The sequence below is a fragment of the Rhinolophus sinicus genome, chromosome 2, assembly GCF_057876585.1.
Source record: "Rhinolophus sinicus isolate RSI-liver-muscle chromosome 2, RSI-T2T, whole genome shotgun sequence".
Classification (NCBI taxonomy): Eukaryota; Metazoa; Chordata; class Mammalia; order Chiroptera; family Rhinolophidae; genus Rhinolophus; species Rhinolophus sinicus.
In genome coordinates, this window is record NC_142502.1 from 36,069,283 (window position 1) to 36,087,107 (window position 17,825).

General features: G+C 35.8%; 1 protein-coding gene and 1 long non-coding RNA gene across 8 annotated transcripts in view; one reads left to right on the forward strand and one right to left on the reverse strand.

Annotated features, from left to right (window-relative positions):
• LOC109452190 (uncharacterized) overlaps positions 1-10,239 on the forward strand; it is a 40,030-nt gene extending 29,791 nt beyond the window's left edge. Inside the window, exon 4 of one of the 2 annotated variants that reach the window (XR_002138107.3) lies at positions 10,037-10,239. This is a non-coding gene — a long non-coding RNA (uncharacterized LOC109452190). The remainder of the gene's footprint in view (positions 1-10,036) is intronic. The other variant, XR_016020190.1, reaches the window with a different exon arrangement.
• A 1,350-nt stretch (positions 10,240-11,589) lies between these two features.
• PKIB (cAMP-dependent protein kinase inhibitor beta) overlaps positions 11,590-17,825 on the reverse strand; it is a 98,344-nt gene continuing 92,108 nt past the window's right edge. For all 6 annotated transcript variants that reach the window (XM_019740967.3, XM_019740966.3, XM_074333508.2 and 3 more), the window contains 2 exons: positions 14,914-15,090; positions 11,590-12,798 (listed from right to left, as the gene is read on the reverse strand). In XM_019740967.3, coding sequence (XP_019596526.1) covers positions 12,728-12,798; positions 14,914-15,082 — 240 coding nt within the window. In that variant the 5' untranslated portion in view covers positions 15,083-15,090 and the 3' untranslated portion in view covers positions 11,590-12,727. The remainder of the gene's footprint in view (positions 12,799-14,913; positions 15,091-17,825) is intronic.

Below are 17,825 nucleotides of genomic sequence, written 5' to 3' on the forward strand. Positions count from 1 at the left end.
ATATAGGCTATAGGAAATGATACACATGGAGAAATGATTCCCTGGAGCCTGTATGATATTAGCCATGAGAGCGATACTTAGGGTTACAACTCATGCTACTCCATCTAGGAGCATCAGATCCCTAGAAATGAAAATAGAAAAGAAACTTCTTTTTCCTAACTAACGTGGAAACAGTCACCCATACACAGATGTAGAGAGAATGTTAGTCATCACTAAGCTTTCAGTGTTATCATCATGGTCATGTGTTCTTTAATAAATGTGTGTAGTATTATACAATATTTTTTAAATTCAGGAAAATAAGGTGTTAGTTTGTTTTTGTAGATTTGTTGCTTTGATAAGTGTAGGTATCAAATTCTCCTTCAGTTGAATTCCACTGTGTTCAGATGGGGTTGACCCTCTCTGTCCCTTGCCACAGTAGGGAGAACAAGGGTCAGTCACTGTCAATCCAAGTGACTTCTTTCTAAAGCTAAAAGGTTCAGTACAGGAGCACGTCTCAAGTCAGAGTGACCAAAGTATTCCAGGAATTATTTGCTGCAAATGTTGGGGTGCAACAGTCTCCCATGCAGGATGTTTAAGCTGGGAGTTAGAAATCTGGGGTTGATGGTGGCTGTCTTGTCAATCACACGTCTAGTCCTAGTGTGAAAAATCAAGCCGGGCGCAGACAAGTAGAACCAAGGGTGACATAGCTTGAACTCCTGGACACAGCCATGAATAAACCAAACAGAAATAGAGGACTAAGAAATGCAGTCAGAGCCCAACTGCATTACTGAAGGTCCTAGAACCCCTTTTTCAGAGGTTATACTTCTGGACTTACAGTTATATGAATCAATAAGATATTTTTGCTTAAGTTCAGATTAAGCATCTGTATCTTGCAATCAAAGCGCACTGATGAGTACTTTAAAATAACTTGATTAAGTGATTAAACATGGACTCATATAATAGATACTATCTAGACATGGCAAGCAGCAGATGGAGGAAGGCAGAGCAAGAGTGAGTGCTCTCTCATTAGTGGGGATATGAGTGATACAAATGGCACCATTCTAAATAGTGTGCATTGCAGACTTTCTCCCAGCTAGTAGTATTGAGTGAGCTGTAAAACAAAGGTTAATTAGTTTACTGTCCTCAAATAACAGATATTTAAGAGTTGGATTAGAGGTTTGAAAATAGTGAAAGTACACATGGTGTGAATGACATTGCACAACACAAAGAAGAAAGTCACCATTTCAGTATTTCCATCTCTGCTGTCTGCACCTTCTTATTGGTTCACACCGTCCAGGATACTCAAAATCCAGGACTTGTGGGATTTTGCAGTATTCCAATTATTTCATTTTGAAAGATAAAAAAAATTTTAAAAAAGCAATAAGAAAACTCAGATGATTAATAATCATTATTAAAAAGAAAAGAAAAATGGAATACTTGGGAAAATCCATTTTAATTTACCAATCTCTGTTAGCACATAGGTAAGAAATTAAAATGCAATTAAAAAGAGCTTTCTCTTCTTTTTTTTCAAATGTACTTTACTACAAACAAAAACTTTAGAATAACAAATCATTAAAATTTAAAATCCTGATAATCTGTTGGCTAAAAGACCATATAATCTCAACAATAAAGTGGAATTAATCCATTACTGAAAAGCCACAGGAAAACACTCATTTGATTAAATCAAAGTTTTTTGACAGTATATTGGAAATCAAGATTTTAGTCTTTTCTCTGCTTTAAAGGAATTAAGAATTGCCATAGGAAAAAGGTTTTACATATGAAAGCGTTATGATAGCCAGCTTTTTATAAGTATACTGTCATTCTTACCAAATATGTAAAAAGCTTAGGTTTGGTAAAACTTATTTATTGGAAATCTTTTATTCTGAATATATTTTTTTAAAATTTTGTAAGATACTATGAAATATATAGCCATAGATAATATAAATGTATGTATTATTGCATAGTGGTTTTGTGTTATTGTACATAATTCATCAAGTGTGAAAGTGTATTCTTAGTTAAAAAAATACTTTATACCTAATACTTCTATATATCTTGGAGATTAAGTACTTTATAAGAGCTATAGATTTTTTGTAAATATAAGCAAACTAGAAGAATCCAGGAATTTATATGAAAAATAAACAATGTGGTTAAATCATAGTTATTTGACTAGTGAAAATGTCAGTGTTTTTTCAAATAAGTTTATTGAATTTAAGCAAAAACTTGCAAGTAGTTGGGCTTTCAAAACTACACAGCTAGGAATTTTAGAGACCTGTGGGCATTACCCAAAATGCTTTTTTTAATTATTTTACCTTTGAAAAATATACCTGAAATAAATTTCTTAATTTCCATAAATAGAATCTCATATTCAAATTTTCAAAATAAGATACAGAATTTACTACTCAATCGTAATAAAACATACCCTTTATCTGATAAGTTTTTTATTTATATTTCTGTTGTTTTTGTTTATATATATTTATATATACTTATGTAGGTGCATATACGTATGTTGTATATGCACATATATGTATATACATGTATATGTATTTATGAGTTAATATGTGTGTGTCTGTGTGTGTCTGTGTGTGTGTGTGTTTGTGTGTGTATTCTTCTCATAGAATGAGGTATTGAGTCAAAACGGACTAGAACTTAACAGCCTTTGCTGCAGGGACAATCTCGAAATATTGAAGTAACTGTGGCTCCCAAATTGGGATTTCTAGATTCATTTTCCAGTGTTATTAAAACTAGTTAAAGCACGTTAAGAACTACTTAATATTTCATCAACATATCATCCAAATTGCTTATTAAAATGTCTGTGTCACTGCACATTTTCACTAACGTGAGTGCAACAGTAAATTATTAAGATTAAACTCTTAATATATGTTAGGCACTGTGCCTAACACACTAGAGTAATCCCATTTAAATGATCATTAATCAACCTAGGGGTAGGTGTTACTGTTATTTCCAGTTTACAGTGGGGAAATGGAGACTTGCCCAAAGCTTGCAATCTGTGAGAGTTGCAATTCCTATCGGGTTTGTCTGCCCTAGAGCTCATGCCCTTAACCGGCATATCATATTGCTTTATTTTGGCTAATTCAATAGTCAAAAAATAAATTTATATTTTATTTGCGTTCTCTTATTATTTTTTCAGACTTTTCTCCCCCTCCTTTGTGAACTATTTTCTGGTATTGCCCTTTATTTTCCAATTTGAACACTAATGTTTTTCTCGTTTGATTTGAGTTCTTTAAATTGTCTAAGTAATTGTAGATATTTTCCCCAATTTTTACCTGTCCTTTGTTTTAATATATGGAATCCTTTCTTAAATAGTGAAATGTACAGAATTTTTTCAGAATAGAATTTTTAGAGGAGCATTTAAGCCAATTCCCTCATGTAATATTTGAGGAGAATCAAGGTCATATACTTAAGCTAATTGCTAATCTCCAAGTATAACTTGGGAGTCAGCAAGTAAAAAATATACTATATTAACATTACAATACCAAATTTGATTGGAATTTCCAAAATTATTTGTTTTATCGTAATTATTATTCATGAATTAGTTTTTTTGCTCTTTTGTAAGATTTATTTAGAATTAAAATGTGTGGCCATCGAGCTCAACTGAAACATAAAAAGACCTAAAAAAAGGAAATATACATATAAAGTATGCCTGAGATATAAAATATGCAGAGATTATATACATATATATGTGTGTGTGTGTGTGTGTGTGTATATATATATATATATATATATATATATATATATATATCCCTTACTTTTTTTCGGTGTTACCTAGATCCAATAAAATAAACAAATACAATTAGAGCAAAAATCTGCCATGATTTTCTTGCCTTTCTCTGCCCCATTCCTATTTTGGAAAAACATCTTGGTCTTAGTCCAGCTAGCTGGCCAAAGGTTCAGTATTACATTTGTTTTGCTGTTAGTCCTGCTGTGAACTTCTTAGATTTTACTTTTTACTATGTTACATGAAAGTAAGGAGGAGTAAATGATGGACAAAATGAATTCCAAGGAGGAAATTCAAACATTTGCCAAAAGCCAAAGACAATTTTTTTGTTTTATTTTATGCTACGCCTTTCCAATTAGTTGTCTATAAGCATAAATATTTACAATCTAGGATTCATTCTATCCCACAGAATAGAATATGGTTTTCCCTTGTAAAAAACCTGTTAACGTGAAGGGAAAATAGGGTGACATAACCAGACTGTTTGCAAACAACGGTAAATATATCACACTCTCAACTTTTGCTGTTGTTGTTGTTTAGGACAAAGAGATGGTGTGAGAAAAATAAAGGAGTTTGATAGCTTTTGTCTCATTGCTTCACTACTCATTATGAAACACAAACTCACTTAACCCTGTTGCCCCCTGCCCCCTCCCATTCTCTCTCTCTCTCTCTCTCTCTCTCTCTCTCTCTCTCTCTCTCTACACACACACACACACACACACACACACACACACACACACACACACACACAGAATTCAACCCAAGATATACAAGAGGGACAACTTTGTAGAGGTGGGTTTATTTATAACACTGTAATATTAACATTTTCTGGAAAATACAGTAAAGTATAAGAAAGACATTCAAATGGGGGCAGTTAAGCATTTTTTAATGCTTTTTGTTCTTTGTAATTCTCTGATTAAAAAGAAAATTAGTGATAATAGAATCCATAGGAGCTGCATGGTAATGGAAGGTAAAAACCTGCTTTGTAATGTAAAATTTCTTGTCTCTATGTTACATGACCTAAGTGTACCAAGCTTTTTATGTGGAAAAATGTTTCTCAACAGCCTACTTGGCAAACTGTAAAGATGATCTCACATTGCCAACTGGACTTTGAGCTGCTTTCTAATTTACTTTTTTCACGGTTTGTTACTCAATGTTACACATATAAATGTGCCACCCTAATCTGACTTTTCAAAAAATGTCACCATGTCTGTGTTTCAATCTACTATTCCCCTTCAAAACTGTTGAAATCAAGCATTTCTGCTGTTAGGAACAAAGCATAATATAGAAAATATGGTGCTCATAACCAGTATGGCTGAAATGTATTTGTTTTCTAGTTGATACTGGCAGAGCCAACAGACTATAAATTAGTTTGTCCTTTAATAACAATTATTCTGTAGATAGAGAACCATTCCTAGTCAAGTTTCCTAGGCAAACATTTGGTGAAAAATCTGCAGTTACATATATTTTTCTCTCACATTCTATTTTTCTGGAACTGGCTAATTTGTTCCCCTTATTTTCCAATATCCATTCCTCCTCACATCTCTTTATATATTCTCTTTAATATTTCTTTTCCTTTTGAATGTCTCTGTTATTCTCTTTTCTTCTATTAATTATCTAATTTATTTCCCTTAGGAAAGAGATCAAAATAAATACTTGTCTTTAAAGTTGGCCTGTCAGCTACCATCTGTTATGTTCCTTTTAAAAAAATCAACAGTAGACCCTTCGTGAATGTGGAAAGTCTGCTTACTTATGCTACCAGAGCATGGTTGTTAAAATCCAGCTTATTAAAATGCAGAAGTCTTAGTGATAGAGACAACAGTGGTTCAGATTCCAATTTTCACATATGCCTACTTCTCTGAAGGCTGAGGACATTTGAAATGCTATTTTTAAAATAACACCAGTAACAAAAAACAAAAGGTGAAGAAACTTTGATCTGAGGATAGATCGCTTTTGTTAGTAGATTACCAGCCGGGGTCAGTCAGATATTCAAGAAACACTTCAATGTTCTGGGAGGGGAATATGGACTGCTGAGCAATCACGTGTATGGAGTGGGTTTTTTATAACTTCCTGTTCTCTGATTAGGAGCTCTTTTTGACAGAGTCAGCTAGTTTCTGTGAGGTGCCATCCATTTTCCATTTAATGACTCAAAATAAGGTATAAAATGTTTTAATTTATACAACTTAAGAAAAATAAAGGCATTTGATAGATTTCATCTCATTGCTTCACGACACAAAATAATTTTTTAAGTGTTCCTATTGCCTATAGGATAAAGTCCAGATGCCTTCCCCTGCCTTTCCTAAGTCTCTAGAACCTCTAAATCTCATTTCTAATCGTATTTGCCATATCTCTTACTACTTCTCTCTGCACCTCATTGCCAACCACACCAGCCCATTTCTGCCTGTTTTCAGCCCTTTGATCATGTCTGAAACACTCCCAGTCCCACAAATTGTGTTTTCTGTCACCTGCACACCTGCGGCTGAGCCTGTTTTCAGGGAGGAAGAAGATACTCTACAAGAGCACTCAGAAAGACAGCCACTGGTGGTTTCCCTTCCTCTCTTTTCTGACCTCAAATGTTGCCTGAAGATCTCAAATGTGGTAACTTCAGAGCCACTAATGATAGGGACATGATGAGATGAGGAAGAACAGAAAGAGTCTTTCGGAGGGTGAAAGTCTTAAAACGGGACTTCAAACAGACTTTGTTTTAAAGTCTTGTCTTTTAGCCCACCCTCAACTTCCATCATATCTTAACCTTTTAACTGACCTGTGCCTCAGTTTCCTCAGCTGCCACATAGGAATAACAATACCTACATCATACTGTTGTGAGAATTAAAAGAGTTAATATGCGTAAAATGCTTAGAACAGTATTAGTATCTAGCATATACGAATCACTGTAGAAGCATTTGGTCTCATTTAGGAGATGATATAGTTTGAAAGTTAAAAGCACAGATTCTGGATTCAACCTGTTTTGGTTTGAAACTTGGCTTTGCCACTTATTAGTGTGACCTTGGGCAAGGACTTCTCTGGCCCTGTGTTTTCATGTGTAGGACTTCGTGAGAACTAAATAAATGAACGCATACAGCACTGGGAAAAGTCGTTAGTGCATATTAAGTGCCAGTTGTGAATGCGTATTAAGCATTAGCTGTCCCTTCCCATCCCCATCACCTGTGTTTGTCCCATCACTGTCCAGTGACAGCACTTCAGAGATATCAAGAAGCTGTGCTCAGGCCCTCTTGCCCCCAACAGGTACTTTGCCAAGACGACTTGGCCAGAATCCCCTTTGTGTACTCAACTTTCCCACACAGCACACAGCGGGATTTGTGGGAAAAGCTTTCCCTATTTCTCTTCCTGCTCTTGGAAGACCAGGAATAATTACTTAAGTTAACCCCTACTTTGTTTTCATGAGACCCATCTTTCTCCTAAGTGGAGGGGGAAATTGCTAAGTGATAGAAGATATTTTGAATTAAATCAAGAATAAAGGTATATATTTACATACTATTTACTTGGGCTCAAGCTGGTAGGGACTTTTCAAAATGTCAAAGTCACAATTGAAAATAGTACTTTTAACTTGAAAAACATCAAAGGTCAGTTCCGAATCTAAGATTGTAGAGAATTCAGAACGCTTTTTAACTTGATTTTAACGAATACAATATCTGTGCACAAGTATCTTAAATTTTAAAAAGGAAAGAAATCTGTCGACCCTGTTATACAGAAAAAAGAACACTTCGATGCACGGAAGTAAAAATTCTAGCCTTTGTGTTCTTAAGATGTGTATTTTAAAGATGCATTAGAGCGCCCTCTCTTGGTACCCAGGATCATTGAGTATCCTAAGTAAGAGCCAAAGATTAGCACACTTTCCATTATAATTTATTTTCTAAACTGTCTCTCAGAAATATTGTCTTTGAAATACTGTAGTTTCTATTTGTTGTTGTTTTATTTTGTTTTTGTAATAATCCTGACCAACACACCTAGCAAAATTGATAAAACAAAACTTTGGAAATCTGATTAAATTGGACTTTTATGAACTCAGTAAGAAGTGTGATGCTAGCACCACCTAGTGTCGATTTTGAGTAAATCTCACAAACGAAAACGAAAGAGGAAAATAATTTACCCAAAGGCATAGTTTATTTAGGTTAAATTTAGGTCAAAATCCTGGAGCAAAATCCGCACTTCTTGAATGATAGCCCCCTAATCTTGTTCTCCATAATCTCCATAATCTTATAATACCAAATAAAGGAACTATTTAAAAAGCAAATCCCTTCTACTAATAGAAATTCAATTTAGGTGAAAATTTTCTATAGAACAGGAATATTTGAGTGTCTAATATGTCTAATGCACTATGAGAGCCTTCCCAGAACTGCCAAGTCCAATTTCTTATACTCTAAGATGGTGCAAGACTTTTTTGTTCTAATTTCTTGCTTTGACAAGAATGGTTCCCTGAGGCCTCTGTAAAGCATCCCCATCTAGCACTGGTGCTTCTTTGCTATCAGTACTGCCAAGCATTCAACCTCTGAAATACCAGGGGTGCAGAAAAATGTATACAAGTGGACACTTTGGTCAACGTTGCTTAAGCAGTTCGCTGTAATCAGAAGTGTCTGGACACTGATGGTAACCACTTTGAGCACCTCTTGTAATTGCAGAAGTCAAACATGACTTTATTCATCTTTTGTTATCGGTATATATGGAGTATCATAATTTTAATAGCATTTCCCTTTCTTAAAACGTGTATACATTTTTTGGCACGTGCTGTATATGTACATGAAACAAAGGACATCATTTCATTTGCATGTGTGGCCCTACTTCTAAGATATTGATAGCTATCTTAGAAGTAGGGCCACATAGACAAATGAAATGATGCCCTTTCATGCCAGATTTATTTTGTGCTTCACACAGAATGCCAGTGTGCCCTCCTCACAGTCAAGGCCAGTCCCAGGACCAATGTGACATGACTCAAGGTGGGGTGTGGTGGCTCTCTTCTTTCAGAGCAACTTTGATCCCTTTTGCCTCACTTCCAGATACTACCTCCCAGCCAAAAGAACCGCGGGCTCCAAATAACTTTTCCATTTCTTTTCCACCCCTTGTAGGGTCCTGCAAGCTAATGGTAAATTGCACTCACTATAGAAAAGCTTTTCTGGAATAAGGTAAAAATATGGATGAATGAGGAGTGGATGAATTAATAAATACCAAACAAATAAGATTACCATGCTAAGATATCAATACCTTGTAATGGCATATGTGCTATCCTGCCTATACAAAATGTTACAATTTTTCCAGGAATTCTGAGTAAAATCCAGACAAATTTAACAAATTTATTAAAGATGTGATAGTTTGGGGCAGGAGGGTATTTTGGTGCAAGAGAAGCAGTGCACATCCTGGCTCTGAGAACCTTATCTCAGAACACTGTTGCCGCTTTTTGACTGGTGTGAATTCTTACAGGCAATCCCTAAATCCACTTTCTTCATCTGTAAAATGAGAAACATTAACAACTCTTTTGTATGGTTATTTTTATGAAGCTTCTAAAGGATCTACTCTGGTGCTTAGTAATCACCAGTCACTCCAAGTATGGCTATAGTAATAATAATTATTATTTCGATTGCTATATACTCAATAATAAATCCATTCCAGGATTTTAACAGGCAACCACAGTACCTTCCCTAGCTCTTTGTTTGAACCAATGCTTCCATTTCATATAGCTGCAGATTTTTGTGGTAAGAGCTATCATCAATAACTGGGGGGCGGGGGGGAATGGAATGACAAAACACTATATCATATGTTCCTAAAAGTAGCTTGATTTTTAAAAATTGGTGGTGAATTCAATTTTGTCTTTAAACTGTTATTGACCTATCAATCTCCTTTGTCTGGATTCCTTCTCAGAAAAAATAAAATCCCCTTCTGTTGCAAATATTCAACAAGTTTGATTCCTTGTGCAATACAAAATACTTACCAATATGTATATAATGGGACATTTATGTGTGCATTGTGATGAATAAGTGATTTAACATATACATCATTCAGAATATATGTCATCACCAGCAATAATGAGGGTGAACATGGCTTCATTTCTGGTCTTCAAAATGAGAGATAAATACGATATAATACTAGGACCCATGAACTACGTTGCTTTCTTTCTTTTACAGTTTCATGGAACAAGTTACTCATTTAGGTACTCACTCAAAACTCTGATTTGTTGCAATAATTGTCATAAAACACTAGTGAGGTGACTCATTGTTAAATGGTAATACTTAGCACCTATCAGCAGCTCAACAGCATGACTGAATGGGCACTAATGTGGTAATTACCATGAATTGTCAATTTTCATCATAGTGTCTTCTCCCAGAACCAAGAATTGGAGATGTTTGTGAAATTGCAGAGGAAGACAGAAGACAACCAAGTGAACAAATCCGGCTGCCCACCACCTTCACCACCAGAGAATCATGGCCAAATCATCTGGAATAAAAATGATGGTGATGATAGCTAATATTTGTTGAATAATTGTTATTTGCCAGGCATTAGTCAAGTGTTTTACATATACAGTAGGTCCCCACTTAACATTGTCAGAAGGTTCCTGGAAATTGCATTTAAGTGAAAGGATGTGTAACAAAACTAAAATTCCTAGGCTAATTGATATGAACAAGAGTTAAGTTCCCAAGGCACATTTCTGGTCACAAAAACATCAAACAACTAATTCAAGATCCAGAACACTTCTAATATTAAATAGTGAAATAAATGTGAACTATACATAAGCTTAAGGAAGATGAATAAAAACGAGATAATTATTTTCCAACCCACTTATTCCAGTTCAGGGTCGCGAGTGGCCGGGCCTGACCCCAGCAGTTCAGGGCACAAGATGAGAACCCACCCTGGACAAGATGCCCTTCCATTTCAGGGTGCCCTCACACACACCCACACTCACTCAGACTGGGACAATTACATGCCAGTTCCCCTAACGTGCACATCTTTGGGATATGGGAGGAAGCCAGAGTACCTGGAGAAAACCCGGCAGACCCAGGGAGAAACATGTCAACTCCATACAGACAGTGGCCCCAGCCAGGAGTTAATTTTTTTCCCCCTCATTATAACAAAATGACATTAAACAAAACAACCTTATTGGAGGACCTGCTATCCTATCTCATTTACTACTTCCTCTAGGCCTATGAATAGTAGGTACTACTGTTAATACCATTCCAAGAGGATAAAACTGAGACTTAGAGATACAATGTAAATCGCCCACAATTACACAGCTCCGGAGTGACAGAGTTAGGATTCAAACCCCAGTCACCTGAATCCAAAACCCATGTACTTGGCAGTTTAACTCTACTCTTGGGTTTCTTAACCTTAGCACTACTGACACACATGGCTGGATAATTCTTTGCTGTGAGGGTCTACCCTGGAGGACTGCAGGGTGCTTAGCAGTTTAGCAGCACTCCCAGCCTCTGCCCACTAGATGCCAGCAGTAGTTTCTCCCCTTGGTCCCCTCCCCTACTGGTAGGAGCAAAAAATGTCTTCAGACATTGCCAAATATCCTTTAGGAGCAAAATTTCCATGTCCACCAGGTTGAAAACTACTGCTCTACTCTAACCTTTCTATATACTGATTATATAATATCATGTTATTAAATAATGCAGAAATAACATTTTAATGACTATAGCATATTTTATTGAATATTAAATTAGTGCTACACCTAAAATATTACTTTTGATTATTTCATAAAGAAAATTTTATATTTGAGAACTTAAAACAATCAGGTTCTTTGCAATCTACCCCCCCATCCCCTTTGGTGTACATTAGATATAAAGGTATATATTGCAAAGACTATTAACTTCCTTCTTTAAAACGTGTTGCCGTTTTTCACCTGGTATGCTTTAGAAGATGGAGACTTGTGTCAGTAACAGATTTAACAGTGAAAGAGTTTATTTGATTACTGTATACAGAATGGCCTCAGTTACAATCAAATCAAATAAAACTGCATGCATATATACCTAAAAATGAAAATAAATTCATTAGTAATTTTTTAAAATTCAGAATTCTATTATTTTCCGAAATACCTACTAAATCAAAATTTACTAAGGCTTTGGTTTTGTTCCTTTTAAAATATATACTTATATATTAAAAGCAAGTATTTTGCTATTCCTAACTACACATCATTCACCAAATGTTTATGTGCCTACTCTTATGTTAGATACTTTAAGAAAGGTATAAAAATCAAGGTCTGCATTCCTGAGGAACTTATTTTAGAAACAAGTCATGTATACACAAAAGCCCCAAGAATAAGAAAAAACAGTGTAAAGCAACTAGTAAGGTGTTTGCATAATTCACATTAAAGAAAAACATACCCACACACGTATAACACCAAAGTTAAGGAAGATAGTGAAATTCATTCAGTAGGCATGTTACATATAAATAATTTGCCACAGATTTTGAATTTTAAAAGTCCGCATGAAAAAGCACAGTCTGCATAGACTAGAAGCAATGTATATCGGACAAAAACATCCTAGAGATGTTTAGGTTGTCAAGCTTTTACAATTTTTTTCCAAATCTTTTTAGGGTTGGTGGAGAAACTTTTGATTTAAAACACTCTATCCATATGTCTTTGACTATTCCATTATTCCTTCTCACCAAGAAATATAATTTCCTACAAATACCATGAAGTTTTAAATTAATGGTGCTTGGTTTTTATTTACCAAGAAATGTTTTACCCATTACCATAAAAATGGAATTAAAAACACACCTGACTAAATAAATGTAAAAGAGAACAGTGTATTTTGTTTGGTTTATAGACAATGATATGTATTTACGTGACCATACATTCTTAACCTTTTCCTTGGATGCAGTTTGAAAGTAATCTGCCTTTTAATAACCTACATTGGAACATCATGGTTGCAATCCAAATGAGTAGCATCACAACAAAAGTATCTAAAACACGCATGTTGCTTAGGGCTGCAATGTTACCATAGTTACTACCAGATCAAACAACTCAGGAAAGCAGAGCCACTAGGTCTTTCAACGTGCAGAAATTCAGGAATTTTCTTCGTTTGGGGGCTTTTCCAGTGGGTCTTGTGTTGTTCCTTCATCTTTCTTTTTTACATCTAAAAAAATAAACAATTTTCATTCATATATAGAATATACTAAACTATATTTTGTATTATATTGGAATAAAACAGTTGGTTTTTCCTTTATGCACCCCAGTCATTTTCTGCTTGATTAAGACATACTTTGGCATTAGTCCAGACATGGAAACTACACAAAGAAAAGGCAGACCTCAGCTTTGTGTTTTACTTAGCAACTGGAAACTGTTCATTTTTAAACCCTTAATAGTATTTGTCCTTAGCTCATGAACAAAAAGATAGGCCTTACATCTACTCATTTATAGCTTTGTTAATAAAATATTGTTTATGCCATCTAACTTTAATTAGGCCTTTTACATTAACAAGTAACTTCTCTACCTCACTAGTTGAGCATGGTCCTTCAACAGCTACATCACGTTCTGATAACCATACAGTAGCCCCTTTTATCCTTGGTTTCAATTTCTGAGGTTCTAGTTGCCCACAGTTAACCACAATCCAAAATTATTAAGTGGAAAATTCCAGATATAAACAATTCATAAGTTATAAAGTGCACGTCGTTCTGAGTAGCGTGATGAAATCTCATGCTATCCCTCTCTGTTCCACCTGGGACATACTTATCCCTTTGTCCAGCGTCTCCACACTCTACACGCTTCTGCCTGTTTGTTATGTAGTAGCCCTCTCAGTTATCAGATTGACCCTTGAGGTATCAGAGTGCTTGTGGTCAAGTAACCCTTATTTTATTTAAAATAGCCCCAAAGCCATTCACATAATTTTTATAACAGTATATTGTTGGAATTGTCCTATTTTCTTAAGTTACTGTTGTTAATATCTTACTGTGTCTAATTTATAAATTAAACTTTATCATAGGTATGTATGTATACAAGAAAACAGTCCATATAGGATTTGGTATTACCTGCGATTTCAGGAATCCACCAGGGGTTTTTGGAACATATTCCCTGCCCATAATGGGGGGCTACTATATGACATTTTCAAACTTAAAAGGCCAAAAACATTACACATATTTTTATTTTCTTTTTGTTTCTTCCATCTTTCCTTTTAACATATAATAATCTATGTGTATATCTTTTTATTTTTACCTGTAGTGTCCAATATGAGAAATGCAATAACCTTTGGAAAAAAGTAAGGTAACCATGGGACTCCAGGATCTGACCACAGTCCCTAGCCTAACAAGGATATATGTATTTCAGAAGGATCAAACCAGGAATATTTGTAACTTTACCAGGTAACAAATAACCTCCTGAGGCAAAAAACCAAAAGCCCTCTTGTGGGGCTCACATGAGTGGGGTAAATGTGCCGAAGCTTCTAGCTTTCTCTTGCCTCATCGATACCAGGAATAAATTTCTACACATACACTGGAGTCCACTTTGACATATAAAATGGGACACAGGGTATTTTAGTAATGACTTGAAACTACAATTATCTTTGACCTCTATGAATGTTTTTAAATGAAGAGACTCTTTCAAAACTGTACTGAACTTATCATTATGTTTATTTTCAGAAGACTAAACTCTGGAAGCTATATAAACTGTATGTAAGAAATGGGGAGAAAGACCCAAGATTTTCCTTCATTGGTCTGCCAGCTTTCCTTTTTTCTTAATTCAACTTTTCTACTAGTTGAAGAACGATCACCTCTTATACAAATATTCACCTTAAAGATGTCCTCTCTAGTTGATAATAAACTTATTCTTAGAGAAATAGATAGGCTTATAGAATATAGCAGTAAAGCAGAAGCTGGAAAAGTAATTTGTCAGTGGGTGGCAGAAGGAAATTTATTTTATTTCTGAGTACTTCTAAATAAATGTTGTAAGCTCATTAAGGGAAGAAACCATATTCATTCACCTTTTACTCCCAATCACTAGCAGTGTGCATGACTATATATAGCCAATGAATAAATACATGTTTAGTTTCCATGTACACACCATGACATAAAAAGACAAAATTGTCCACTTTTGGAAAGCCTGAAAAATCTACTTAGCCTTAAATAAAAGCTGAGAGGTTTTAAGAAACAGTAAGAAAAAAGAGCACTTCTAACTAGCTAAAAGGGAGAATGTTCCACAGGAAAGGATTGATTAAATAGAAAGAAGGCTGCTGACTTTAAGAGAATGTTTCTGTTACCTTCCTTTATGGAGAGGGCCTCCAGTTTGAGAGGCAACTCTGAGGTTCCGCCCGTGACTGCTGAACTTTGGATGTCTGGAACGGCATTCCGGCGGCCTGTCCTTGCTGAAGATGCAAAATTGCTGACCACAGGCTCCACATCAGTCATTTTTGATGAATCTGTCCTCATAGCAACATCTACAAGTAGAATGTGCACATGAAGAAGAGGATAAACCTATTCTGAGGTAAATGTTCACAATGGTTGCCCAAAGGCAAGGCTTCATCAAAAACACAACAGGTTTGAGAATCTAATCATTGATCATACTCTGCATCTATGTCTACTGTTACTGTCCTGGGGCTTCCCTTTACATATTCACAACTTCGCTGAATAGAGCAGGGAGTTCTCAGTGTCAGCCAGATTGCTATAAATAACCCCTGAGCCAAAAGAGCCACTTGGATGCTTTAGGGTGCAGTAATCTCTTGCCTTTTGTTCTGCTTTTCTATGGACAACGGATCAGCTAAATGAGACCTTGGAAGGAAATGAAAACTGACTTGTTTGGCCACTTCTGTAGAGACTCTTCCTGCCAGTATTTGCCTGTGGTAGTTGTTCAGGATGAAACCAAATCACTATAATTTGTGGGGATAAAACAACACACACGCTGGTCCCACTCTTTAGAAATAAGAAATTCAACTTTATCTCAAAGGCTTTTTACCCCAGTGACGGTTGTGTTATTTCTATCTGTTCTCGTCTAGGACCTAATTTTCAATACTGCATGTTCACGCTGGGGAGAGTAGGACCTGTTTTACCTCTTCTTGCCTTCAAGTGGACATGGTAATGACTCGTGCTTTCCTAAGCATCCTTTATCTTCTTAGCAATTGTCTGTCTCTATGAAAGGATTCTCAAGAGATCATTATACAGGGAGAGAGGTAGCAGATATTGCTATTTTAAAACTAACCTTCTTTCATCTGATGTTTTCTAATGTATCTTACCTAAGAAGTCAGCATTGAATAGTATCTCAAAAGCAGCAGGAGCAAGAGCAAACTTTATTGAGAACCTTTTAAGTGTGAGGCTTTCAGCTGGGCATTGAGAGTACCAAGGCATGACATACTTTGTTTTCAGGGGACTTGGACTTTCGAAGGGGAGAAAAAAGGAATACATGAAGGAGAGATAACATCATAACACTGAATGTGCTGAGCATCAACCAAACGATGGAGAAAATCATCACTGGTGGTGCTTGAAATACTGGGGGTGCCAAAAAAATGTACACATTTTAAGAGATGTTATCTATGTATTATTTTTTGAAGTTGAATTGAATTGTGGTAGCAATGTTTAAGTATGACATTTGCTCAAAAAATGGCGTTAATCAAATGAATGCTGGTGTCATTCATTGTATTACAATTTTAATACAATTTTTTCTTTTCTTAAAATGTGCATACATTTTTTTGGCAGCCTCTGTCTGTGCATATTGGCCTACACAAAGCAAACCAAACTTTTCACTGTAGATGGAAGGGAGCCCTTTAGAATCGATTAACTTCATTTAGGAAATACTAAAAATGAAGGGAAATATGGTGCATTTGGTATTAGAAATGCAACTCTTTTTGCCCATAGCACCCAAGACCTGCAGGCTGAGCTTACTGTGGGCCTCAGGAGTCATCTAGGCTACTTCTCCAGAGATTTTCATCTTTCCAGGAATCATGGAAAAATTTGAGAACAGTGCTAGATTTTCAGACACAAGTTTGGAATTAATTAGACTTCTGTGTAGTATTGGCCAACTATCCGGCACTGATAGACAGCATAGAGTAATGCAAAGAGTACTGGACTATTAGTTTTAAAAAACTCAATACACACTTGCAAGATGATATTGATCAATCCATTTCATTTCTCTGAGTCACAGTTCCTGCCTTATATATGTATAAAAAATAGTCTGACTGAGTCACAGGATTCTTGTGAAGAACTGATGACATGAAAGATATAGAAACTCTCTGCAACTATAAAATCATACGGTTGGTTATTGGCATCATTGCTCATGTCTCATTAAGTTTCATTTACTCTTCCACTCTCCTCTGTCTCCCCTTTAATCCTAACAAGAAGTATCTTCCCACTGGAAGACCTCTTGAGTTTTCTAAGAGGGAAACCAGCCTTTATTCAATACTCCATGAGCATTTTCATATCTATTATCTCATTTAAACCACCCAATAATCCTATATTGTAGTGAGGAAAAACCCTCACTCTATGGATATGGAAGCTAGGGCCATCAACATGGAAGAAGAAATCCTGGGCTCCAAGTTTATTTTAAGGTTTCTTTGCTGCTGGCTGCTATTGTGGATGCGTTTGCTTTTGCCTTTATATTACTATTTCAGGCATAGATTTTCTAAAATAGCCCTTTTCCATTGATTGGTGTTAGGAAACAAGCTCATCACAAAACTGAAAGTTTGTCAGTTATACTCATTAACTACCGTTTTAAGATGAAAAACAGAACTGGATATGCGGGAGGCCAAGCAACACACTGCGTTACTCTGGAGCTTTACTTAGTCATTTCCCAACTCCCACTCATCTTCCTTTCAGAGCCTGCACTGATGCTGAGTGACCAGGATGTCATGCTCCACCACAAGATGGACAATTCACCCAGCCCAGCCCCCCAGGGCTGTGGGGAGAGGAAGCTTTCTACAATGAAAAGTCATCCGATCTTCCTGACAGAATGTATCAGTGATTTTAGAGATTGCTGGCAGGAACATTTGAACCCACCGGGTGATTCTTGACCAGGCTCTTTTAATTTCCTGGCAAGAAGATTCATGTAATGTTATGAAACATTATACAGTTATTGTAAAGAATGTGCCAAATCCAGTTAGATCTACCTATGAAGATGTGTCCATGACATATTGTGAAATAAAGCAAGCTTAAAAAGTAATATTTACAGTGTCGGGGGAAAGGG